Source organism: Astyanax mexicanus, chromosome 19, assembly GCF_023375975.1.
Source record: "Astyanax mexicanus isolate ESR-SI-001 chromosome 19, AstMex3_surface, whole genome shotgun sequence".
Taxonomy (NCBI): Eukaryota; Metazoa; Chordata; class Actinopteri; order Characiformes; family Acestrorhamphidae; genus Astyanax; species Astyanax mexicanus.
In genome coordinates, this window is record NC_064426.1 from 31,195,369 (window position 1) to 31,223,308 (window position 27,940).

At 37.0% G+C, this 27,940-nt stretch overlaps 1 protein-coding gene across 1 annotated transcript; it reads right to left on the bottom strand.

The window, feature by feature from the left end:
• Window positions 1-524: 524 nt before the first annotated feature.
• LOC103027891 (myosin-1) lies at window positions 525-27,785 on the bottom strand. The gene is made up of 38 exons (XM_022673408.2): window positions 27,585-27,785; window positions 25,982-26,125; window positions 25,682-25,838; window positions 25,528-25,555; window positions 25,320-25,431; window positions 25,140-25,232; window positions 23,370-23,433; window positions 22,888-22,986; window positions 22,702-22,805; window positions 22,453-22,591; window positions 21,674-21,792; window positions 20,929-21,078; window positions 20,676-20,846; window positions 20,284-20,590; window positions 19,244-19,317; window positions 19,051-19,138; window positions 17,623-17,740; window positions 17,404-17,527; window positions 17,169-17,305; window positions 15,679-15,934; window positions 15,352-15,594; window positions 13,790-13,966; window positions 13,487-13,632; window positions 13,302-13,392; window positions 11,697-12,086; window positions 11,487-11,613; window positions 10,380-10,498; window positions 10,101-10,297; window positions 9,822-10,005; window positions 8,182-8,347; window positions 7,943-8,067; window positions 7,530-7,838; window positions 6,760-6,963; window positions 4,407-4,532; window positions 4,141-4,311; window positions 3,954-4,058; window positions 3,068-3,163; window positions 525-2,114 (listed from the first exon to the last, which is right to left on the bottom strand). Exons 1-38 carry the CDS (start codon window positions 27,783-27,785, stop codon window positions 1,971-1,973), a joined length of 5,805 nt encoding a protein of 1,934 aa, XP_022529129.2. The 3' UTR covers window positions 525-1,970.
• Between the last annotated feature and the right edge of the window lie 155 nt (window positions 27,786-27,940).

Genomic DNA, 27,940 nt, shown 5'->3' on the forward strand with positions numbered 1-27,940 from the left:
CTTGGATTGATTTACTGTGTATTCACTGTCAGCATTTATTGCTGCTGCATGTGAAAATCTGCTGAATTGTTAATATGCATGGCCACTGTTACTGAGATATTTTGCATTGGCAGCTGCCTGGAATTAGAGAGCCCTCTGCTGACAGTGTAGTGTCACTAAATACTAAAGACAGCTTAAAAAACTGCACTTAAGAGTGAAGGATGACTGAAAAAATGCTATATATTTAAGCAGATATGCTACAATTATGAATCAATTGAAACATAAACCATCCACATGTGTCTTATTAAGTGAATTTGCACAATTATCTTATATAAGTTTCCACCATTTCATTCACCAATGCATTCAATTTAAAAGATCCCTAAAACTATACAATACCATTCACAACCATGGAACCACATCTCTCAGTAATACAAAAGCAGTCAGGTTGCAGATACCTGTATGTATGTATGTTCACAAGTTCAAATAAGTAGTTCAAGGTTAAAATTCAATGATGCTGTAGATAATATTCAAAAGGTAGTTTTTATTATCAGATTTTTTTTATTTCATTGAATAAATCTTGAAGCAGACAACTCACTATAAAACACAAATACTGGACTTGCATAATAGGGATTAATATGTTTATCTTATTTATAATACCCACACTAACTACTACACTGTGTGTGTATATAGTCAGGTCCATACATATAAAGTTATTATTTTTTTTAGCTGTCTACCACAGCAGATCGGAAGAAGATCAGATTTTAAGCTTTAAAAGTTTAAGCTTTTAAAAATATTTGTGATGCATCTCCATTAAGCTACTCTAAATTCATAATGCTGCTAAATGCACTATGTAACTCCGTTGAAGTGGGCACAGAAATGCTTATAAGAATTGTGTAATATTGTGTAACCCAAGTCATATATGCGTCAAATTCAGTAAACTCAGCTTTAATTTGAGTGTTTTTGGACACCCTTGTTTTAAAATGTTTATTATTTGTAGATTGACACTAAAGTCACCCAAACTATTATTTAGTAAATGAAAAAGTGTTAAACAATTCAGCACGTGTTTTATATTTTACATTTTTCAAAGTAGCACATCTTGCTACGATGACTTACATGAGCTTTGTTATGATGAAACTGTCTCTCATCAGGACCAAGGAATCGGGAAGACCAAGAGTTTCCTCTGTTGCACAGGATAGGTTCATTAGAGTTACCAGCCTCAGAAACCACAAGTTAAGACCAACCTAGATAAGAGTTATGTAAATGCTTCAGAGAGTATTTTAGCTTGTTTAACACTATCCATCATTGGTAATCTGGGCTTATAATGTTGCTAAATGCACTATGTAACTCTGGTGAAGTGGGCAGGAAAACGCTTATAAGAACTGTGTATAAGAACCTCTTTCTTAGATGAATTAGATGAGCTTTGTTATGATGAAACTCTCTCTCATCAGGACCGCCCCAGGAAAGGAAGACCAAGAGTTTCCTCTGTTGCACAGGATAGGTTCATCAGCCTCAGAAACCACAAGTTAACATCCACCAAGATAAGAGTTATGTAAATGCTTCAGAGAGTATTTTAGCTTGTTTAACACTTAAGTTACTACATGATTCTTTATGTGTTCCTTCATAGTCTGGATGACTTCAGTATTCATTTCCAATGTAGGGGTAAAAAATTAAAACATTGAATGAGAGGGTGTGTCCAAACTTTTGAATGGTGTTGATTACTGTGTGTACACTGCGTATAAATAGTTTTATTTAATATTTATTTATTTATTTATTATAATTGGACTGACTAACAATTATAATTATATTGATTTGACAATTTGTCAAATATTAATTTAATTTAAATATCCAATAATTTGTGGTAAACAGCTACAAAAAGTAGTATATGTCTGGACCTGACTTTCAGGCAAAATTTCAAACTACAGAAGGTACAAAAATATTACTTTATAAGAAAAGCTCATGCTCATTAAATTCCACTATGAATTCAAACTCTGCTACTCTCCTTTTCCCCCAATCTCTCGACTCTTGGCTCGGAGTTTGTTGACTTGAGACTCAGCGATGTCGGCTCTTTCCTCAGCCTCCTCCAGCTCGTGCTGAAGCTTCCTAAACTTAGACAAATTGATGCTGGTCTGCTCCTCCTGTTTATGGGTGATAATATAATAACAGCATGATTAGATAATGCATCAGGTACATCACTTTACTTCAGTAATTCAGTTCAAAATGTGAAAGTCATATATTATATAGATGTATTACACACAGAGTGATCTATTTAAACCGTTTATTTCTTTTATTGTTGATGATTATGGCTTTACGGCCACTGAAATCAGTATTTCTAAAAAAAATTAGAATATTATATAAGACCAATTGGTACTTTTGGCAGTGTGGGCAGTGTTCCAAGTCCTGCTGGAAAATGAAATCCACAGCTTTATAAAAGGTGTCAGCAGAGGGAAGCATGAAGTGCTGTAAGATTTTGTGGGAAAACAAAACTGCACTGACTTTAGACTTGATATAACACAGTAGATCAACACCAGCAGATGACATGGCTCTCCAAACCATCACTTATCATCAGTATATTTAGCATTTAATTTGTTAATCAAGGGAGCAGAGTCTAGAGAAAGAGTGAAGAGACACACAGTACAAACTGCTTGAGGTCTAGTGTGAAGTTTCAACCAATAAGTGATGGTTTGGGGAGACATGTCTGTCATCTGCTGGTGTTGATCCACTGTGTTTTATCAAGTCCAAAGCCAGTGCAGTGTTTTCCCGGAAATTTCCCTCTGCTGACAACTTTTATGGAGATGCAGATTTTATTTTCCAGCAGGACTTGGCACACTGCTCACACTGCCAAAAGTACCAATTGGTCTTAAATCATATTCTAATTTTCTGAGATACTGACTTTTGGGTTTTCATTGGCTGTAAATCATAATCACCAACTATTTACTAGAAATAAACGCTTAAAATAGATCATTCTGTGTGTAATACATCTATATAATATATGAGTTTCGGATTTTGAACTGAATCACTGAAATAAAGTAACTTTTCAATGATATTCTATTTTTTTTAGATACACTAGTATAAAACATATTTTACGTACCGCCTCTTCGCACTGTCTTTTGTAAGTCTTTACTTTGAGCTGTAGCTTGTTGACCAAATCTTGCAATCTGGTTACATTCTTCTTGTCCTCCTCAGACTGCAGATCAAGGAAGTTCTTCCATTAGTCACTTCTTGTAATACTAATAAAAAAGTATTTTATCTGCTAAATTGCAAGCTTATTATACAGTTGCTTATGTTAAGATTTGTTTGTTGTAACCTCTAAATATATAGGTATAAATATAAAAAATATGAATCATAAAAACATCCAAATATATAATATAAATAATAAAAAATAAATGTAAATATAAATAGGTAAATTTAATATTATATACATATTACTATTATACTAAATTATGTACAGTAGTATAAACATATTAAAATTCACCACATAATTATTAATGGTTAAAAAATATTCCCTGAATTTCCTTTACAATATCTTGCGATGTGGGACTAAATATAGATGTATTTTAGGAAAAATAACAAATTTATTTAAAAAATACTTTATAAAATTATATATATATTTTTTTACACAAGCAATAAGTGTAATACATTCTAAATGTCTGCTATGCACACAATCACATTAATAGTGTGTTATTGTCCTATTGTCCTCTGTACACAGTTAACAGGATAAAAATGTGCTTACATCTCTACGTCAAACTATAATTTTAAAGTTTTTTATTGTATTTATTATTTATATTATTTAATATTTTTAAAATAACTTTCACATTGTATATTTGAAGCTTATTAACAGTAAATGAAACTGTATTTTTATGTATTTAAGTTTTACTCAATATTGCAAAGATTGTATTTGAACAAAAACATCAAAAAACAATTAAATAATAAGTAAATAAATTTACCAATAACAAAACCAGCAGTTATTGTCCTACCTGGTATGTAAGTTCTTTAATTTTCCTCTCATATTTCCGAACACCTTTCATGGTTTCCACACCCCATTTCTGCTCTGCCTCCAGCTCGTTCTCCAGCTCTCGGACCTGAATCACATTTGAATTCATGAACCCTCATAAAAAAAGCCAAATTACAAAATTTAAGCTCATGCACTGGAGTGGCTCTTACTCTTGTCTCCAGTTTCTGAAGCTCTTTCTTTCCACCCTTCATAGCAATCTGTTCAGCTTCATCCAGACGCTGCTGCAGATCTTTAACTGTGGCCTCCAGGTTCTTCTTCATCCTCTCCAGATGAGCACTGGTGTCCTGCTCCTTCTTCAGCTCTTCCGCCATCATGGCTGCCTATAAACCAAAGCAGAGCTGTCCTCATTACAGATCAGATTCAGAAGAGATATTAATACAAATATTCAAGCCAATCGTTCTAGCTACTGACTTACATCTGTGATAGCTTTCTTGGCTTTCTCGTCTGCATTTCTCGCCACCTGAACAGTGTCTTCAACCTCGGTCTGCAGGTTTATGATGTCCAGTTCCATCTTTTTCTTAGTGCTTAGGAGACTTGTTGTCTGTAGGAAAATCAATAGATGTGGATCTAGTAGGCACAACATTTAGAACAAGCCTTAATGGTTATTTTGAGCAACTGGGTTCCATAATGAAAACTAACCAACATAATAACCACATAATCAGGAGGTGATGGTGGAATCAACCAATGAGGTTTTGATTTTTTTTTTTAATTACTAGTCTGATTCAACTGATCTATCTGTCACACTTTCAAATTCTTCACCAGTCTTTTCCATCTTCCAGAATGCACTTTTGAGTCATGTGCACTTTATCATTAGATCAGACTCACCTGAGTTTTAATTACATTCAGCTGTTTACTCATGTATAAATACCTGTCTATTTCTTTGTCTATTTCCATTCATGACCAATTTTGCATCTTTTTACTCTGTTCTCTTGCCCTTTTTGCTTATTTATCTTGGTGTTTTGCTCAGTTTTTTTTACTGTTCATGCATTTTGGACTGTGTTTTGGCTCAGATGTTTTGGTGAGGCTTGTTAGATCATCTGGCCATCGATGACAAGGTTATGGGTTTGAAATCCGGATTTGGTGGGCCACCACTGTAGGGTCCTTAAGCAAGTGAACGCTGCTCATACATCACATGTAAACAGCATGAAGCAGCAGAGGCAGCATTTGTTATTTGTTATAGCAGTATATTATCTGGGTAATGTATCAAATTAAACTGTGCCTTATCAATCCGTGTATCATTCGTTCATTTGATATTCAATTGAGAATCAAAATCGGAAAATTAAAAAACCAATTCGTTTTTTCGTTTTTGAATATAATACCAAAAAACGAATAACGGCTTGTATTTTGTATTTTTATTTGGTTATCCAAACAAAAATTGGAAATTTAAAAAACGGACCAGGAGCCGAATTTGATTTTGATTTTGAACTTGACCCATTTGTGTGCCCCGGAAGTTACTGATTTGTTTATTCTTGGTGGGTTTCTGTTGCGCGGGAGTTCACTGCAGTGTTATCTACACAGTCTGTATTGCTGTAGGCAGCATGGCCGGACTGGAACCACATTCTGGCCTAATTAAAGATCTTTTTGAAGGTGGTAAGACGCATGAAGAGATTTCGTGCACGTTGCAGCAAATGGGGATCCAGCGATGTTCTGCAATGAGTGTTAGAAGGTTCTGTGTTCAACACGACCTTAAGCGAAAAAGACATGTATCGAACACAGAATTGGAGAGGGCCGTTGAGGATGGAGAGTTTTATCTTGTTCAGAGGAACTAAACGCGTTGCAGTGAAAGAAGACGATATGACAACAGAAAAAATCGGCAGGATCTTTCAGGTGTTTGTCTAACGTTCCGTAGCTAAATGTCATATTTAGTAGGCGGCAATTCACAGAATAACATTAACTAAATATGACATTTAGCTACGGAACGTTAGACAAACACCTGAAAGATCCTGCCGATTTTTTCTGTTGTCATATCGTCTTCTTTCACTGCAACGCGTTTAGTTCCTCTGAACAAGATAAAACTCTCCATCCTCAACTCCATCCAAAGCCTACAGCAATACAGACTGTGTAGATAACACTGCAGTGAACTCCCGCGCAACAGAAACCCACCAAGAATAAACAAATCAGTAACTTCCGGGGCACACAAATGGGTCAAGTTCAAAATCAAAATCAAATTCGGCTCCTGGTCCGTTTTTTAAATTTCCAATTTTTGTTTGGATAACCAAATAAAAATACAAAATACAAGCCGTTATTCGTTTTTTGGTATTATATTCAAAAACGAAAAAACGAAAAAACGAATTGGTTTTTTAATTTTCCGATTTTGATTCTCAATTGAATATCAAATGAACGAATGATACACGGATTCTTATCCATAGTTTAGCTCAAATAAAACAAGTATCGAAATGCTCCAGAAAAAAAATCTGCGTGTTAGGTGGGGGCGGGGCAGATTACGGCAAACTTGGTGGCATAATTTATCACATTAAAAAATAATAATGCGATACTGATTCCATGTTAATCATATGCATTAATGATTTAACATTGCCAGCCCTATCAAACTGACCAATAGAAATTCTCCAAAATGACCTGAAATAATCTATTTTTACAAAGTAAAATGTTTACAATTGTTTTTAATTGGACAGTAAGGATATAGTTCACTTGTCTTGTCTTGTCTATACAGACAAGATTAAGTCGGACTACAGCTTCAGATTCACGCCTTAGGTGAGTCTGAGGCCTGAGAATGTTGTCAAACCTTCTGCTTTCTACTTAACACCTACCTGAGCGTGAAGAAGCTGGGTCCGCTCACTCATGTCCACCAGCTCCTGCTCTGCCATCTTCCTGCTCCTCTCCGATTGTTCCAGCCCGGCTCTCATCTCCTCGATTTCGGCCGTCAGCAGAGTGTTCCTGCGCTCGATCATGGCCAGCTGCTCCCTCAGGTCCTCCTGAGCATGGAGAGCAGCGTCCAGCTGCACCTGAGTGTCCTGGAAACATCCAGAGAAAAAAGATGTGTGCTGGGTATACAATGACATGTTAAGTATTACATTAGGGACCAGTTTTGGAACACCCACACCTGCATAAATTGTGAGGTGATATCTTGGGAGTGAGGATAAAGGCTGACAAACATGCTCATGGCAAGGCAATGGGAATTATTGGACTTGAAGCGAGGTCTTATAGTGGTGCCAAATGGAACGGACATTCTGTTTTCAAAATTATTGTGTAGGTGTTTCAAATTTCTTGATCCATAGTGTCACATGTGTTTCGGAAATATGTCATAGCAGGTATTACCACCCACAGTGGACAGCGCAGTGGATGGAAATGATCGTGAATGGCAGTTTCTGCCTAGAATTGTCCCTGTGATCATACAAGCAACTCTTGCAATCATCCCATCCACATTCAACAATATCCCACAGGTCCATTTAGCCTTCTTTAACTTCCATGGGACATGACAAAAGTCATGGGACATGATACTAGTTCAAAGTCCAGTGTAAGTATTGTACATAGTGTATATTGCAGGTAGTACTATTGGCTAGAAATGAACAGCATGTACCTTGAGCTGTATTTGGACGTTACGGAGCTGCTTGCTGGCCTCAGCTGCTTGGCGATTGGCGTGACCCAACTGGATCTCCATCTCATTCAGGTCTCCATCCATCTTCTTCTTCAATCGCATAGCTTCATTCCTGCTACGCGTCTCAGAATCCAGGGCACTCTGCAGTATGTCCACCGTCCTCTGGTGGTTTCTCTTCAACTGGTCGATCTCTTCATCTTTCTCAGCCACTTTTCGGTCTACCTCTGACTTCACCTGGTTCAGCTCCAGCTGAATGTGTAGGATCTTTGCCTCCTCATGCTCTAGAGAAGACTAGGAAAGGAGCGAAAACAAGCAAAAAAACTAAGTATGATTCCCATTCTCTTATAATATCTCTGAAATAAAACACGTTGGATCTACTGATTAAGAAGCTGTACCTCTGCCTCCTCTAGAGCAGTCTGGACTTCAATTTTGTCCTGCTCAGCTTGTTTTACCGCTTTTTCCAGTTCGTGGATGGTCTTTGCGGATTGTCCTAACTGTTCTGAAAGATCTGTGATCTCCTCTAAAAAGAAAGGACAATTACTTCTGAATTAAACAGTATCTCAGGCTTATACAATACTGTATACAGAACACTATGCGCAGTTGGGGATCTCTTCAAAGCAAGGGCGTTACATACGTTGAAGGTTCTTGTTCTCTCTTTTCATGTTCTCCAAGTGATCCAAAGCTTCTTCATATGAGTTTTTGAGTTTAAAAAGCTCGGTGCTCAGAGACCTGGATTCCCTCTGGGAGCCCTCAAGTTCTGACTGACTCTCTTCATACTTCTGTTTCCATTCTGTGAGAACCTAGTGGGCAAAAAGCATATGTGTCATTTAATCAAGACTACAAAACCTAGATAGAGCTTATGATATTAGCATATGAAGAGCAGATCGGTCTTGCTCAAAACTTCAAAATTATTGGTCCAGTTTTTTTTTTTTTTTTTTAAGTGATGTCTGATTCCTTGGGCGTTTGTGTAGACCCCTGCCCCTCAATAGCTCTATTTGGTGTTCTACTAAATTACTTAAACTTAAACTTAACTATAAATTAAATGTTTTGTCTTTTTAATCTTTATAAGCTCGGAGATATTTAATTTTACACTGGAATCTCTATTGTCACCTTCAGACCTCATATAGTTGTTATCTAATTTAATGTCCTTTCTGAAATTGGAAAGAAATTAAATTTACACTAAGAGGTCCAACTCACATATTTTACCGAACTTCGCAACCTCTTCTTCATTATTTTAATCAATTACCACATTTGTCCATAAACTAATTAATTCTTGAGAGCCTCTATCTTTATTTTTTATTTTTTTTAACAAATCGATCATTATATGTGCCTACCATACGTATTGTTACCTTTACTTCCATTATTATTAATTATTATTATTTTGAGATTATATTATTTTCTATTCACATTTGTATGTTTTACATTGTATTTCATTGTTTTGCCTAAAAAGCTACTTATCTCATCTCTTTTTTATATAGACCAACATGGGTGGGGAGAAGGGGGTGTAGAAAAATGTTGTTTAGGGAAGAATAGGTGTTAACATTGTTTTTGTTATTATTTATACTGTAACTTATTATAATGTCCAATAAAAACATATATAAAAAAACTAACAAAAAAAACAATGCAATGCAAAAAAATCAAGTAAATTAAGTGTATATTATTAAAACATTATTCTGTTTTTAGCACCGCCACTTAATATACATGCAGACATGCATCTGTCTTTGTGCACATACACATATGTGATAAGTGATGTAATGTACGACAGATAATCCATGATCTACTCAGAACTGTTACAGTAGGAATAAAATGTAATTTTTTTTACAGTAGTAATTTCCTTGACACAGAGCTGCAGTGAAAACATACAGACTGAGCAGCTGTCTGTAAAGGTTAACAAAATCCTTTACATTTGTCTAATTTGTCTCTTTTTGGTACTGATGCAAAAGAAAATCCAATCTCTGAGATTTGTGATCCCTTACACCACTTTACACCACTATTAAACAATGTAAGCATGATGCACTTTTAAGAATAAAAAAAGCTATTTTAATAGGACTTAACTGTTCTGGGATTTTAAACAACAAAATTACGCAGTTCTATGACTCTTTAAACTCTTTAGACTCAAGTTTCCTACTTTTTCATTTATACAGGGAAGTGCTATATTTGCTTGTGTAATTTAAGTGGATAGAAAAACCAAGCCCCATTAAATTATGAATAAAAACTGAAATGTAAAAATTACAATCAGACCTTGGTAGAAAGTCATGGGGGAAAAAATCATACTTTGTCAAAGTTCCTCTGTTTCTTGTCAAGGGTGGCATTCGCTGCATTGGCCCTCTCAATCTCCACCATGAGATCCTCCACCTCTGACTGGAGCCGCTGTTTGGTCTTCTCCAGAGAGGCACATTTTGCATTTACAGCTTCGGTTTGTTCCTCAGAGTCCTGAAGCCGCTGAGCAAGTCTCTTCCTGCAAAGTTCAAAGCATATAAAACAACATTAACTGAGGTACTTTATCATTTTACAGTGTTAGATCATGATTCGCAAAAGAACCAAAAATCATACTTGGCCTCCTCGAGTTCCTCAGTGCGCTGGATGGCATCCGTCTCGTATTTGGTTCTCCACTGAGCCACCTCACTGTTGGCCTTGGACATTCCACGCTGCAGCTCAGCTTTGGCCTCCTGTTCCTCCTCGAACTGTTCTCTCAGAAGGTCACAGTCATGACGAGCGGACTGCATGGAGTGGGCCAGGGCGTTCTTGGCCTACAGAGTATGAGTGCATTAGCGTAGTGGCGTAGGGAACTACATAACACATACACATTTCCACATTAGCAGGTATTCTCACCTTAATTTCTTCTTCCAGTTGCCTCTTAAGTTCTTCAATTTGGTGGGTGCACACTATTTTCACTCGGCTAAGCTGAGAAATAGTGATTTCCTTTTCTTCAAGTTGACGGGTGAGCTCACCTTTACAAGGAATATAATTGAAAAACACATTATATACACATTAGTATATATTGTAACATATGGTGGGCATTCCAATATTTTCTCATCGTCAAAGAAAGAGTTGCACCCAGAAGGAAGTGTTGGATTTCAATGCAATTCGAGAAGATAAAGAAGATTAAATTCCCAAAGGTTACCAGGAACAATAAATGATTTAATTTTTGGTTGATTTGGACAATCTTGGTTGTTATATTATTGAGCTACACATACAGAAGTAGTGTGTAATGAAATAAGCCTGGCAGCTTAATATGGAATTGTAGTGGTTCCTAATGGTGCCCTGCCATTATACATTCCATGCAGCTTGAATATTCATACAGTTCCTGCAGCTGTAGGGTTGTGGGAGTGTTGAAAGTATGTCCAATAGAACATTATATATCTTTTTTTTGTCCCATATTCTTTCCAATTTACACAGTTAATTACCTAACCCACTTATTTAGTACTCCCCCATCACTAGTAATTCCCCAACACCAGGAGGGTGAAGACTAGCACATGGAAAGCACAGCGACTTGGTTTCAATACATCAGCTCACAGATGCCATATATTGACTGACATCACCCTTTGGGAAGTTGAGGGGAAAGAGTGCCATCTACCCACCCAGAGAGAGCAAGGCTAATTGTGCTCTCTCAGGGCTCTGGCAGCTGATGGCAAGCTACATAAACAGGATTCGAACCATCGCTCTCCTGGTCATAGTAGCAGCTCCTTAGTCCGCTGGACCACTCGGAGGCCCATATTACACATTTTCAACAGCAACTCCTGTTTGAATAGTGCACCGAACCTTGATTATGTAATGTTTGGTTGTCCACAGCATGACAACAGGCCTTCTGGACAAGATGAGTCACTGAAGATGACTCACTGACATTCAAGTTTCATTACTCTCGGTTGATTCCTTCTGGGCAAAACAATTTTTTTGACTATGAGTGTATGATGGTTCACAGGAATCACGTTCACAAACCATTTTCAGTTTGCAGCCGTGCACTATGGGTAGTGTAGTCATTCAGCGCCCTCTGGGCCTCCTCCGATTTTGTTTTGTACTCATGGTTTTGGTCCTCAAGGTTGCGACACTGCTTCTCGAAACCAGCCTGATGAGTATTTGAACAAAGTCATGAACATGATTCTTCTATGATTATATGCAACTTTAACGAAAACCAGTGACATTTTTTACCTTCATTTTTAAAACACTCTCCATATTACTGGCCAAGTCATCAATCTCCATCTTCAGCTCACTCTTCTCTTTCTCCAGCTTCTGCTTGACTCTTTGTAGATTGTCGATTTGCTCCCCGAGCTCAGCCACACTGTCAGCTTGTTTCTTGCGCAGAGTGGCAGCGATGGACTCGTGCTGCAGCGTGGACTCTTCAAGATCGCGCCTCAGCTTCTGGAACTCGGCCTCTCGCTTCTTGTTCATCTCAATCTGAGCTGCGGTGGCTCCACCAGCTTCTTCCAGCCTCTCGCTGATCTCCTCCAGTTCCCTGGAGAGATCGGCTCTCTGCTTCTCCACCTTAGCTCTGGCGGTACGTTCAGCTTCAACTTCCTCCTCAAGTTCCTCTATTCGAGCCTATATTCAAACATACAATTGGTATCATTACAATATATATATATATATATATATATATATATATATATATATATATATATATATATATATATATATATATATATATTTATACTGCTTAAGTGATTCCAGTGTTCTAGTACAACCCCAGGTCAGAAAAATGTTGGGAGAGTATAAATCATTTAAATAAAAAATGGTGTTTTTTTATTATTAAAGCACAATTTACTTTGACTTCTATTCCATTGGAGGCAGTTTGAACCCAAGATATGTCATGGTTTATCTGGTCAACTTCATTTCATTAGTTAATATACAGTATGAGTCAAAAGTTTGGACACACCTTCTTATTCACTGTTTTTATTTTTTTTGTTGTTATCATACATTTAAGTAAATTTTACTGAAGTCATCTATACTTTGAAGAAACACAAACTTAAAAGTGAAGCATTTAGGTGGCTCTTATCTGGGGTGCTGTTTGTTAACTTGTAGTTTCTGAGGCTGGTAACTGATGAACTTATCCTGTGCAACAGAGGTAACTCTTGTTCTTCGTTTCCTGGGGCAGTCCTGATGAGAGCCAGTTTCATCATAATGTTTTTTTTTTTTTTATGGGCCTTGCGACTGCACTTGAGGATCCTTCCAAAGTTCTTGAAAATATCCTATTTTTTTTTTTCGGATTCGCTGACCTAGTGTTTTTTTTACCTTTACTTAGTTGAGTCATTAATGCACTAAATTGGATTACAGAATTACTCAGATAGTAATTCCAAGTGACTCTACCTCATAAATGCTGCCAATATGTGAAAAGCTGTCATCTTGCAAGAGGTGCTACTTTAAATATATGTATATACATATATATATATATATATATATATATATATGATATTTGGACAATGCAAACCAGCAAACCTCTTCTTACACAGCCATGGCACTGTATTGTGTGCAGCATATGGTTTTGAATTGGAAAATTTATGAACATCCATGAAAAACTGTCACTTTGACCTTCTGCAAAATGCTGCCATCACAGAAGTGTAGCAACACAACTTCAGATGCTTCCTAGCCCAGAGAAGTTTCTGTTTTGCACAGCAAAGTTTTAAGTAAAATAATGAAATATATTGGGCTCATACCTTATGCAATTAAATAAATGCTTAATTTCTTTTTTAATCACTTTTTTAACAATACCAATTTCTTTTCTTTTCCATTACTTTGTACCACTGTATTTAAACATACCTGAAGTTCCTTTATTTTCTTTTGAAGTTGGGTGCTTAGTATTTGTTCGTCCTCTATTTTACCTTGCAGATGGCTAATTTCAAAGTCTTTCCTGCCAAATTACAGCAAAACAGAACATCCACATAAATACATATTCACATTTACTTACATTACACCATTGCCATTTAATAAAAGTATAAAGTTACTTTTTAAGTCTTTCATCCATTTGTTGCTTCACATTCTCTAAGTCCATTATATTTTCCATGGAAAGCTTCAAATCCCCTTCTAATTTTCTTTTGGCCCGGTCCAGATCTCCCCTCAGTTTCTTTTCCTGCTCCAAAGACCCCTCTAGCTGTAAAGACAACATGTATAAGAGACTAATTACCTCTTAAATGTTAGTTATTACCTTTATCTCAATGTTATGTAGAAGAGTTTAATTTAATTGTTTCTGAACAACAATGCCAAGCAAAGTGATATGACATTTCACTACCTAAAGAGGAGGCACTTACATCATCTACTTGTTGTTCCAGCTTCAGCTTAGTCTTAGTTAGAGTGTTGACTTTGTCTTCCTCAGCTTGAAGATCGTCTAACGTTTGCTGATGGACCTCTTGGAGGGCTTTGGTTTCTTTGGAACACTTCAGAAGAGCTTCTTCGAGGGTGCTGAGCTCCTCTGTTAAGTTCTTCACCTGGATTTTTAGAAATGCATCTTTATACACAAGTCAAAGAACATGCTCATCAAAAGCTTTAATCATCTTCGTCTTTCAAAGCAAGGGTTGTAGGTGAGCCTTTGTATGTAGAGGTGAAATGCAGCCAAAGTTTGGAGCGTTTTTGAGCACTCAGATGAGGACGATAGTGCCAGATCAACTCTAGTTTCCATTAGAGACACTTTGACAGTGCAACTTTAATTACATTAATAATGCTAGATTCAGACTATATGACTTTTTGAGTCTTTAGTCATTGTGCAGTTAGTCACACTACAAGACTGGTTGTGCTGTAATCGCGAGTCCTTCAGTTGTAGAGACTTTCACACTGAATGACTGATCAGTGACACGGGGTAAAAAATTACGCCATTTCTCACTGTGGGAAATCGCAGACTTACCTGGCTGCTCTCCAGAAACACGTTTCGTCACGAGAACACACCTGAACTAAACACACAAGAGAACTAGCGATGGCAAGCCAGAGAATCTCTATAGAGGAGAATACGCACTTAAAGTGAGTCCAACATGAACGGATATGATATGATGGAATTGAGCAAAATCAGAGTTTACAATTGTCTGATCAGTTTTATACTGAAATATGTACTTATGCCCTCAACACAGAACTATGTCAAATGTTTTTGTACTGCGGACATAATATTTTATCATTTTGAACTCCAGATATAAACCTGTATTTCCAGGATCAGCTAGTAATGCTAGTGCTTTACAGTGTAAAACCTGTTTTCTGTAGATAAACTGAAATATTCAGGCAAACTTTCTTAGTTTTTTTAGTAAAATACATTATTTTGCTTTCTAAAATTACATAAATATTCAGAACAAGTAGTTCATAACTATTTTTCATTTAAGGTTTTTTAGCTTTTAGCTCCATTTACCCTCATTCATAGAGGACTCACTCACGAGCTCCCTCTAGAGTCATTTCCTGATATAACAGGGGGAATAGTAGGGTGGTCAGACTCTCCATAAACAGCTCTGGTGTGTTTTGGACCCGTGGTTCTCTCTCTCTGTGATCTCACTGGCTGTATGTAGCCGCCGCTCCTGACTTGTAGTCGGCGACTGAGTCAGATATTAAGCATGTTGAATATATGCCGGGCGTCTGCGTCTTTCAGTTGTTCACACTTATGCACACTATGCATATGTCCTTGCAACCTGTGGCCCTCACTTACTGCTGCCATCTCAAGAGCTTGCCTTGAAGACGCATCTTACACGCATCTTCTGTTTGTGTAGCTCAAAAAATATGACCAACAGTTGCTCAGATCAGAATCATTTATCTTTCTAAATAGTAGTAGGACAACTCTACTGAGACCCTACCCTACCTCGACTGCAGCCTAGTCTTTGGAACGCATTTACCACCTCACCTTGTTTTCAGTGGCGTGCTTCTCCTTCTCCACTTTAGCGATGGTGAGCTCCAGGTCATCAATGTCTCTTTTGAGCTCAGAGCACTCATCCTCCAGCTTCCTCTTTCTGGCTGTTATCTCAGCATTGATCTCCTCTTCTTCTTCTATCCTCTCCGAGAACTCCTTCACCTTGGTCTCCAAGTGGATTTTACTCTTTATCATACCTTCATACCTCTCCTCAGCGTCCGACAGACTCTCTCGTTCCTGTGGGAGAAAAAGTTTTATTTAGATGTGAAAAATTATGGATTATTTACTACAACTCATGCTAGTTCTGTATTTTCAACATACTGCCTGAATCTGAAGGAAGAGGTCATTCTTTTCTTGGACAAGAACGACCATTTTCTCCTCCAGCTCCTTCCTCCTGGCCTCAGACTTCTCAAATTCCTCCTTCAGCCTGGCGAACTCCTCTTTCATCGTCTGCATCTCCTTCTCAGCCTCAGCACTGCGAAGGAGCGGCTTCATCTTGAAGAACAGCCTCATCCATGGCCAGTTTTTGACGTTCATGAATGAGCGGATGTTGTATTGTATTATGTAGATGGACTCCCTAAATGGTGGGATAATGGTAAGTTAGAACTTTTTTAAAACAATTTAAATGCATTTCATGTGACTGCTTGTGTTTGTATTTCCCAAATGATTAAGGATTTCAGGCCAAATTAAAATAAAGCACATAGTATTGAGTATATAGTCATGAGTATTAGCGTTATCCATTATAATGTAGTTGCAGCATGCTTAGCTAACCCTGTTGGACGGTGGACGGATGGTGTGGCCTCATGGATATTAAGTATGTTCCGACAGGGACAGTATCAGAGTTAATATGGGCATAACCTTCTTGTGTTTACATTACAAATACATTTTTTAAATAATTATATCACAATCTGGCCTTAAGACACATTGTACCCTGTTCACACCTGTACTTATTCCTGGTCATTTATGATCAGATCACCCAGGATGGATGTTAATGCCAGGTGTGAATAGGGTCCAACTGATCAGGTTAAATTAGGCCTTCCCTAGTGGATAAAAAAGTAGATTAAAGTATGCTAAGAATTACTGTTGTATAAAAATAGTACAAACGTTGTGAACTGTACTAAAATGGAACCATTTTAAATATACTTAAGTAACATTTGAACATACTACTTCATGTATGTAACCCCATATTTTAAATATGCTTACAGTAAAATTATAATACATTTAATGAGTATTACAACTGTATCACTATTATACACCAGGTATATTAGGATTATACTAAGAACTGATGTTAAATATATGTAATCTATTTACATTAGAGTACAAATATGCTTCTTGTTCGTCTTTTTTATAAGTAGCACACTTCTAGTATACTTTGTTGGGTATAAAAATCTATTTTAATATACTGTACTACAATTTTTAGCGTAAAAAGTATCATGTAAAAAGTTACATGATACATTGTACTTTAAATAAACATCTGTAAAAGTTTTTAACACACTTTGCTAAAAATATACAAAAGTATATTTGGAAATAAGTATTTTAGAAGTATATTGAATTACATTAAACTAAAAGTGTGTACTTTATAGTAGTCTATGTTTTTAAACTACACTATATTGTACTTTTTAAAAAGTATGATCAAAGTTTACTTTCAAACATTTGATAAAAGCATAATATTAATGTACTTTTAATATATTTTAGTAAGTACATAAATCTGTTAGTATATTTACAATATACTTAGACATTTCTCAATATATTTTAAGACAATTAGGAATATTTTTTACCAGTATTCATTTAAACACAAATAACACCCAAACCTTTTCTTGGTCATCTCTTTGAACTCCAGTCTGGCAACATAACCCCTGGAGACAGCTTGGATGCGGGTCATTAGCACCGCCAGCCGTTCATCTCGCATCTCCTCCAAAAGGCCCAACAGACCCGCCTTAAAGAACACCTGAGGTGGGTGCGAAGACAACTGTCACTTGACCAGCCACATGCATTAAATGTCTGCAGGCAGATTATATAGATATGGTCAAAATCAGTTGGATTTACCTTAGTGTATCCAAACTTGTATTGGGCGTGGTCCACATCAATGGACGACAGCAGTTTCTCAGACGCCTTTTTGCTGTCAATGAACTGTCCTTCAGGAATAGCACTAGCATTCAGAATCCTGTACCTTAAAAAAAAGCCCAAACCATGGCACTATTAATATATATGTGGGTTTTTAATAAGCAGTGACCAGGCATGAATAAAGAGAGGGAATAAATCTACCTCTGCTTAAAGTCTCCATACAGGATTCTGCTGGGAAAGCCCTTCCTACAGATTCTGATCCCCTCTAATACTCCATTACAGCGAAGCTGATGGAGAACAAGGTGATGGTCCATAGCCCCTAAGGAGAATAATATATTAATGTATGTATAATGTATGCCCATATAGGAAGACTTTGTAGTTCTATAACTACAGACTGTAATTCTGAATCTGTTTCTCTGCATACTTTATTATGCTCTTTTTACTCTGTTCTTCAGTAGTCAGGACCCCACAGGAGGGACCAACACAGAGCAGCTATTATTTGGGTGCACTGGTTTGGTGGTGGTGTATAAAGTGTTTGTGCGTGTTGTGCTGTGTGTGTGTGAGTGGAGCCGACCCAGCAGTGCTGCTGGAGTTTGTAAACACTCACTGTGTCCACTCACTCTCCACTCTATTAGACAGTATCTAGAGCTGCTTTACCTTGTAGAAAAAAATAAGTCAGAGACAGAAGCTCTATATCTGTTGCTGCTGCACACATTTTGCTGGTCATCCTGTAGTTCTACAAAAATGTTCACAGGATGTTGCCCACAGGACATTGTTAGCTCAGTTCAGCAGTGACACTGAGGTGTTTAAAACCTCAATGGTGCTCATATTTAATGCTGTGCGATATGACAATAAATATTGTGGGAATGATAGAAAAGTGTCTATCGTGCAACTTACCTTCTATCGTCTCTATCGTTTCTACAGTCATTTCATCAATAATTCATGCAAATACAAAAAGCAGGCTACGATGAAATGTATTGGCGTGGTCACTTTGCATAAACTTGGTTTATATAAGTGATAATAAAGTAATCTTTATTTAGTAAGCAAAAAAAGCTTCATAATGTGGTTTTGCGACATGACGCTGCTTTACGTTATTTGATGGACACACGCAGACACGCCGGTTTGCGACATGCTTTACGTTATCAAACTCATGATAGCTGAACAATGGAGACGCATTGTTCTTTTGGAAAAACTAGCTACTGCATCTACCTCATCTGTTTTCACATGATACACATATATATCTTGCTGCACTAATATATATATATATTGCTGCACTAAAAGGTCACTTTATGTCACTTTGAAATAAAGTTGGAAAAAATATTATTTTGTCATATTTGTTTCGAAGAATAACTGAAAACATAATTAAATGTGGTATATCATGATATATATCGTTATCATGATATAAAAAAAATCCATATTGTGATATATGATTTTTCCACTATCGCCCAGCACTACTCATATTGGGTCCTGACCGTTGACAAACAGGGTAAAAAAAAAAAGCCAGCAAAATATGCAGAACTACAGATTGACAAATTGGCAATAATATATAATATCTGTACAAATGTCTGAAATATCTGTCAGTTTATCAACCACGAAAAACATTTAATATTTTGAGGAGGTTTCTGTTACCTGGGGTCTTGGTCTCATTTGGAATGATGCAACGCACAAAGTGAGGATGTGTGGACCTGAGGTTAGCCATGAGTTTGTTGAGATTTTCCTGATGGAAAGAGCATTAGCCATCATTCTAATGTTGTGAACACAGCATTCGTTACCTTATCTTATCTTGTCTTGAGTATAAACTTTATTTATATGTTTTATTTACTCTGAAAAGTGCGGAGACGGTTTGGAAAGAGGATCCTTTCTTCTTTCCTCCTTTTTTGAATCCACTGGTTTCAGCTGAAAAGAAAGAGAACTTCTAGATTAGTTTTCACTCTTATAGGCCCAATCCCATTTGTGAACCTTCCCCTTGGAACAGAGTTACAAGTTTAAAGCGTGAAAACCACCCCCTAAGAATTGGGACAACCCTTTATGCACCAGATACAGATATACATAGCTATACGTAGCTATAGCAGTGGAGTGCTGAAGTTCAGCCACCTAGCTGCTGATTATCTGGTTAACCAGTTTAGGCCATTGTATGTCTTCAGAAAGGGGGCAGGTGGTTTAGCAATTAATTATTAGTGTCCATTACTTAATTTCTCTTTGATTGGGTAACTGAACGTTCATCAGCTTTTATTTTATTTTTTCATTACACCTTAAATGCTGCAGCCTCTGCCATCTGTTGTACTATTTAAGGTGGAACAGGAAAATTAGCTAGCCAGCTAGTTACTGAGAAAAACTACTAGCATTTTTAATGCATGTTATTACACATTAAACTATGGTAATGTAGTGGTTATCATCATTTTAAACAAGGAAAATAATCAAATTTGTGGGATTTTTGTTGCTTGTGATGCAATCGTGCCAGAGAATCCCATGCCTCTGTTTTGAGTTTGAAGGGATATGTAGCCCGAACACTTACTTCCTCCTACACTTCCAGCATAACAGGAATCGACACACACTAGCCCTAAGCATGCACATGCAAAACAGAGAGCTAGGGCTAAGAGTTTAATTTATATTTCATTTAACTAGTGGTGTGGATCAGGTTGGATAAGAGTCTTCGCCAGGGGAGCTGCCATTTAAAAAAAAATAATCACTCTTTCTCACTGAAGGACATTCCATTGCTTATATATCAACTGTACTGTCATACTCAATCAAAAAATATTCTTTTAAACAAAACTACACTGGATATCTTGACCAACTTTGGCTGCCCATGCTTTGTTTTAGAGCAGAATAGTTAGCTAAAGGTTGCTAAAACTGCAGGCTTACCATCAGCTGATGCATAAGTGGCAAAAAGGTTGCTCAACAGCTTTACTCCTGCTTTCTGGTACAGCTGAACCACTGTGTCATTCAATGGGTCCTTATTCTTTTCCAGCCAGCCAGTTATATTGTAGTCCACAGTGCCGGCATAGTGCACCAGTGAGAAGTGAGCCTCAGTCCTGCCTTTGGCAGGTTTGGGCTTCTGGAAGATACTGTTCTTGCCCAGGTGCTGATCATATAGCTTATTCTTGAAGGATGTGTCTGTCGCCTTAGGAAACATACACTCTTCTTCCAGGATGGAGAAGATGCCCATCGGCTATGAAGCAGAGAAACAGTTCTCTTTATTAAAACTCCTCAGTAAAAAAAACTAGCTGATACACTATAAAGTGTTCAAGGAATACCTTCTCAATAAGCTCAATGCAGGCAGCCAGGTCCATCCCGAAGTCAATAAACTCCCATTCGATTCCCTCTTTCTTGTATTCCTCTTGCTCAAGGACGAACATGTGGTGGTTGAAAAACTGTTGCAGTTTTTCATTGGTGAAGTTGATGCACAGCTGCTCCAGACTGTTCATCTGAGATTTAAAGAAAATATGTTAAAAGTTTGAGCTTTAAACTCAGACAATCAGTAAAAGTAACTGCGAAACCAGTTCTCACCTCAAATATCTCAAACCCAGCTATGTCTAACACACCGATGAAGTGCTGCCTGGGTAGTTTAGTGTCCAGCTGTTGGTTTATCCTGGTGACCATCCAAAGGAAGAGCTTCTCATACACAGCTTTCGACAGGGCACCCATGGAATTATTCACCTAAAAAGAATAAACCTTCTTTTTTAACATACTAAAAAAAGTCCAGGAAAGGCATATTAAAATGACAAGCACATACTAGAGTATGTGATTAAAATAAATGCTGTATAAGTGTATAGCTTTTATATGCCGATGTTAACAAAACTGTAAAAAATGTAAAAAGTAGTTACATTCTGTAATTTTACACAAAATGACTTTTGCCATGCGGATGTACCACAGTCAAATACAGATTAAAAATACAGGAAACTATGCAAGAAAATGTCTGTAAAAAAAACAATTCTGGCAGAAAAAAGGCTGTAAAAATCTTGTAATTGTCTGACACCCAAGCATTGTTATATTATATTGGTATATTTCAGAATTTTAAAGTATAACAGGACTTCTCTGTTTTTAACTGACAAAAATTTAATATTTACAAAAAATATTAACAAAATTTTTTATATATATCTGTATAAAATACAATTGAAAGAAAATTACAGATTTTTTGCAGACATTTTCTGGCGCCCCCTGCTGTCTGAACAAAAACAGCACAACATATAGTCCTTGGATTTGGATTTTTATTACATTGTCTTATGATGTTAGGCAATAGAAATGCAGTTACCTGTTGAACAGTCTGTCCTTTAGTGACATACTCATTCCCAACCTTCACTCTGGGGTAGCACAGAGCTTTCAGCAGATCAGCAGAGTTCAGGCCCATCAGGTAAGCGACTTTGTCAGCCACTGGTTAAAAAAAAAAAAAAATGTTTCTTCACGGCTATATAAAACCACACCCTGTGAACTTTCTTTAATATGGCTCTAATTAAAGGCTGTCCTTCATTTATTTCTATTACTGGCCAAACAAATATGAATAATTGATCTGCATATTGTGAGTATCATCCACACAAACATATAGCACAAATGCCTATAGCACAATTGAACATGTGAGGGTGCTGCAGAGACAGAAATTACCACGATAAAAGTGTTTTTTAGAGGTTAGGAAATGTTTATTAAAAATGTAAGCAGGACTGGTTTGTTTTATTGCTTCAAAGAAACACATTTCAACTATTAATAAAATAAATATAATTTAGGGTTCAGAGGCTCTTTAATTGAAAGTCATTCCAGGTGACTCTACCTCATAAATCTGACTAAGAAAATGCCAAAATGAACAAAGCTGTCATCTAAGCAAGAGGTGCTACTTTAAATAATCTAAAAAATATATATAAAACATATTCTGGTTTGTTTAACACTTTTTGTTTTTCTTCATAGTTTGAATGATTTTAGTATTAATCTGCAATGCATTTAAAAATGATTCTTTAAAATAATAAAAACAATGAATTTAAGGTGAGTCCAAACTTTTGACTGGTACTGTTCATGCTAAAACACATTAAGAAATGACATTACCCTCAGTGCCATCAGGCTCTGCCTGTTCCTCACGCTGCTTCTGCTTGAACTTCATGTTCCCATGATGCATCACTGCTCCAGTCAACTTGTAGATGCCAACTTTCTCCTCAGAGTTGAATCCAAGGATGTCAATGGCACTCTGTCTCATGCAAAGGGAACCAAAGAATAACAGTGTTACTGCAGGTATATGGGGTATTTTAGGTTTTTTAATGTTTTGATATTAATAACTGAATGCGAGTGTAATCTCACGTCTGTCGCCATCAGCTCCTCAGTATCGTTAATGCTCTGAACTGTGATCTCCCCTTGACTGATGTAAGGATAGTCATATGGATTGGTGGTGATCAGCAACATCTCTATAAACAGCAAATAATACAGTTTAGTATCTCAGGTGGGTTCAAAATTACAGTCTCTGTTTTGCAGTATACAGGAACTGACCAATCAGATCTGGCTTCCTGTTGGACAGAATCTGATAAAAGATGTGGTAGCTCCTTTCTGCTGGGAGCTGAAACGTCACCCTGGACTTTTCCAGAAGGTCTGGAGAGGAAAAGTTCAAAGGTTAGAGGACAGAATTCTTAGCTAGGCCAATTGTCCTACCCATGCATCTGCTACTCAGCTGTATATGCCACAACACAAGGAGGGTAAAGACCCTTTTTTTTTGATGCAGTTGATGCAGCACTGCTGAGTAGCATTACAGTGTGCTCGGAGGAAAGTGCTGCGACTCGGTTCCGATACATCAGCTCACAGACGCCTTGTGCTGATCCGCATCACCCTTTGGAGTGATGAGGGGAAAGAGTGCCATCTACCCATCTAGAGAGAGCAAGCCCAATTGTGCTCTCTCAGGGCTCCGGCAGCTGATGGCAAGCTGCATGACCGGGATAGCACTGTAGAATTCAAATAGTTAATCTTGATAGACTCACAAGTTTCAATATCGGCTGAGGCCAGCTTCCCTGTTGTTCCAAAGTGGATTCTGATAAACTTGCCCTGTAAGAAGAAATAAATAAGTTTATATAAATTGTTACATTATCTAAATATTTATAATATACATATTTAAATGTTATTTTGTGTCTTCATACAACCCCAAATCATAAAAAGCTCAGTAAGAGTTCAGTACCCATGCCCTCTTATGTGCAGCATGTGGTTTTGCATTAGCTTGTTGTATATATGCATATAACATGCATATGTGTCCCTAGAAAAGATGTTGTATCTAAAAAAATTTTGCTCTAAGATCTCAGTGTACTTTTTGTTTTGCCTTATTGCTGCCTTCACAGATGTATCAATAATGTATTGACACAATTAAACCATACCATAACAGACTCTCTGACTCTCTGGTGTTCTTCCAAACAGGAATAGAATATATAGAACAAGATATAGAATATAGAATAGATATAGAATATTGCTTTGTTTGACCACATTTTTCGGACTATAAGGCGCACTTAAAATCATTTAATTAATAATAAAAAAATGTATGCACCTTCTGTAGGAATTGTACCAGTCAGGTTGTAAGGAGCATGAAAGCCACTTCGTCTGAGTACAACATTTTAAGGGAGTTTCAGGAAAGTTTTCCCAGAGCGCAGCGGCATTAGCATTAGCCTCCATTCAGAGGTGAGTATATTAGACTGTAGCCTGTGTGTTTACTGTGTTAAAACAAGCTAGGAAGCTAGCTGATAGCACCACATGTTACCAGAACATTTAGGGCTCCTCAGTCTAGCACTTTCGGGCAACATTTGCTAGCGCTAACTGCTGCTGGCTAGTGCTGCTAACCGTGGCTGGCTAAGCGCTTGCTAACAAAATTCTGGAATTCTAAGATTACGGTACTGAAAATAAACAGAAGTTCTTTACTCACCCAAATAAACATTTTTCAAAAGAGAAATCTGTGTAGATTAATATCCAACGCTCGTTTGACTTTGAAGAGTTTAGTTAGATGCCCTGTAGCGCTTAACCCTTTCAGACCTAAATTATGTGCCAGGCCACTGATGGAAAAATATAAATAACAATAATGCTGTTTTCTGTCTGTAATGCACACAAAAGAAAGACTCTAATATTCTAATATAAAATCTATATAAACAATAAATCCAGTTAACTAAAATAAGTAACTGTTTTTTTTTACATCTATTAAATTAGAAGCCTCTCCCATATGACATTTTTATTTTCGATTTGATATTGACCTTTTTGTTTACAAACCATCCCTAAACATTAAAATAAACATGATAAAAAGTGATTAAAAATCACATACAATTAATAAAAATTAGCTCTTTTAATTTGCCTCTTTGGTTCTAGTGCTGTTTTTTTCCGGTGCAGCGGGCAGGGCTAAGCTATTGTTTTGTTGGATTATAAACTTTTTCATTGGCTTGTTAATAGTTTATTCTGATTAACAACAGGTTTCAATTAGTGTTGTGTGCAACAAAACATTTGAAAAATAAGAAAATACATCATGTCCACTGTAATGCACCTTATGTAAAAAATGGACCAGAAAATAGATGTTCATTGATAGTGCACCTTATAGTCCAAACCGGTGCGCCTTTTAGTCCAAAAAATACAGCAATATCTGGCTTCAAAGTCAAAGTAAAGTGCATTTTCCATACTGTCCCATCTTCTTCTGATTTGGGGTTGCAGAATGTGACCTCCACAATATCACAGAGCTTTACGATGTCTAGACATGCTTTCCCATTCAATGCAAATTAACTCACAAAGCGAGAGGAATTATCATTCCTCACAGTCTTGGCATTCCCGAAAGCTTCCAGCAGCGGGTTGGCCTGGATGATTTGATCTTCCAGGGTGCCCTGAATATGCAAAGCAATTAAAACGTGAGGAATGTTTTTGTCTCTGGGATCATCAGTGGCTTAAGCACTGAAAACACTGCTTCTCACCTTCAGTTTTCCAGACAACTGCTCTTTTTTCTTGTCTCCAACACATGCGATTGTCGCAAAGTACTGGATGACACGCTTAGTGTTCACAGTCTTCCCAGCGCCAGATTCTCCGCTGTCAAATAATAAAGAACAGCATAGTGTCACATCCAATCTAGATCAATGGTGCAGTACATACTTGTATTGCAGATATGTATATTTTTGTACATACGTGATAAGGATAGACTGATTCTCTCGGTCTGTAAGAAATCCATGAAGAGAAAAAAATGAATCCCAATCTGATTGCTACAAATCATACTGCTAGTGATATTTCTAATTCAAAGTAAATGGTTATAGCAGATAATGCTGTTCTACTGCTGTGTTACCTGTAAGCATATACTGATAGGCATTGTCAGAGATGGAGAAGATATGAGGAGGCACCTCCTGACGCTTTTTCCCACGGTATCCATTTATCACCTCTGGGTTATAGACCGGGAGCCACTTGTAGGGGTTCACAGTCACGCAGAAGAGCCCAGAGTAGGTCTGCCAAGAGTGAGATCAGTATTACATTTCATTGTTACGAACTATGTAAATTACACATATCATCCTCTGTCTTCAAATATTACACAACTGCTAAAATCTTACTACAATAATCCAGGTGTAGTATTTTGAGTGGCTTTGCTTACGTAGATCATCCAGGCTTCATAACGTTCTTTCAGGTTGAACAGCACAGCTGGCTCGTGGAGGTGGGTCAGCATGGCCATGTCCTCAATCTTATCAAACTTTGGAGGATTCATGGGACGGACATCATCCGGCTTCACCGTGACCATCTGTCTCAGAGGAACAAATCTGGTGCTCAGATGTGCTTTCAAAAACTAAATTGAATATAAATTAACCCAACATATACAGTAGTGGTTACTAGTAGGGCTGTGTTTTGGAAAAAACATTACAATATTTATCGTGATACAGGGGTCACGATATGATATATTTGTACTTACGTTTAATATATCATACTAGTGCATCTAAAAATATATATATTTCCAGTCCTGGTGGAAAATGAAATCCACACCTCTTTAAACATTATCAGCAAAGACAAGCATGAAGTGCTGTAAGATTTTCTGGGAAAACACTGCACTGACTTTGGACTTGATATAACACACCAGACTCTGGTCCCTTGATTTCCAAATAAAATGTAAAATTTATTGATGGTCAGTGGTGGTTTGGAGAGACATGTCATCTGCTGGAGTTGGTCCACTGTTTTATCAAGTATCAAGTCCAAAGTCAGTGCAGTGTTTTCCTGAAAAATCTTACAGCACTTCATGCTTCTCTTTGCTGACAACTTTTATGGTGCAGATTTCATTTTGCAGCAGGACTTGGCACACTGCCCAGACTGCCAAAAGTAACAACTGTATAATATTCAATTGGTATAGTATAATAATGGATATTAAATCATGTAATATTCACTGACTTTTGGGTTTTCATCAATAATACAAGAAATAAACACCTAAATTAGGTCACTCTGTGTGCTATACATCTATATAATATACAGTACAGGCCAAAATTTGGACCCACCTTCTCATTTAATGTGTTTTCTTTATTTTCATGACTATTTACATTTTAGATTCTCACTGAAGGCATTAAAACTATGACTGAACACATGTGGAGTTTTGTCCACAGTCACCGAACCTGAACCCAATCCAGATGGTTTGGGGTGAGCTGGACCACAGAGTGAAGGCAAAGGGGCAACAAGTGCTGAACACCTCTGGGAACTCCTTCAAGACTGTTGGAAAACCATTTCAGGTGACCACCTCTTGAAGCTCATTGAGAGAATTCCAAGAGTGTGCAAAGCAGTAATCAGAGCAAAGGGTGACTATTTTGAAGAAACTAGAATATATATATATTTTTTTTAGTTATTTCACCTTTTTTTGTTAAGTACATAAAACTCCACATGTGTTCATTCATAGTTTTGATGCCTTCAGTGAGAATCTAACCTACAATGTAAATAGTAATGAAAATAAAGAAAACGCATTAAAAAAGAGAAGGTGTGTCCAAACTTTTGGCCTGAACTGTATGAGTTTCATATTTTGAACTGAATTACTAAAATACACTTTTAACAACTTTTCAATGATATTGTATTATTTGCTTTAAATGAATATACATTTAAATGTAAAGTATTTAATCTAATCAAAAAAGTGGGCTCTGTAAACTACTACCCTTCTATTTAGTTGACAGGGTTGTTTAGTCTGGAACTAACTGTATCTAGTCCTTAAAGAAAGCAAACTCACTTACCCTCCCATCTTCAGTCTCCACAGTCACATTAGTGGCATCTTGGCTCTTGATTTTTCCCCGCACATACTCAGCCTTTGGGTCCGCCACAAAGCATGATGTTTTGGCATCAAAGGGTTTGTTCTGGGATGCGATTCGCTCCCGTTCTGACTTGCGCAGGTACGGGGCGGCAACCCCAAATATTTCCATTTCAGCATCACTCATATTCTCCTACTGGAATATGAAAAGAAGATTTACGTTCCATTTGGAAATGAGAAAAACTATATGAATGCTATGTATATATATATATATATATATATATATATATATATATATATATATATATATATATATATATATATATTTAGACAATCGAACAG

Bases quoted from the DNA above. Each gene is read 5' to 3' on its own strand.
- LOC103027891 (XM_022673408.2), bottom strand. From the start codon at position 27,785: ATGAGTGATGCTGAAATGGAAATATTTGGGGTTGCCGCCCCGTACCTG. The intron at 25,233-25,319 runs GTGAGAAGCAGT...TTGCATATTCAG, and splicing joins AGTTGTCTGGAAAACTGAAG to GGCACCCTGGAAGATCAAAT. The intron at 17,528-17,622 runs GTAGATTTATTC...CTTTTTTTTAAG, and splicing joins TATGGAGACTTTAAGCAGAG to GTACAGGATTCTGAATGCTA.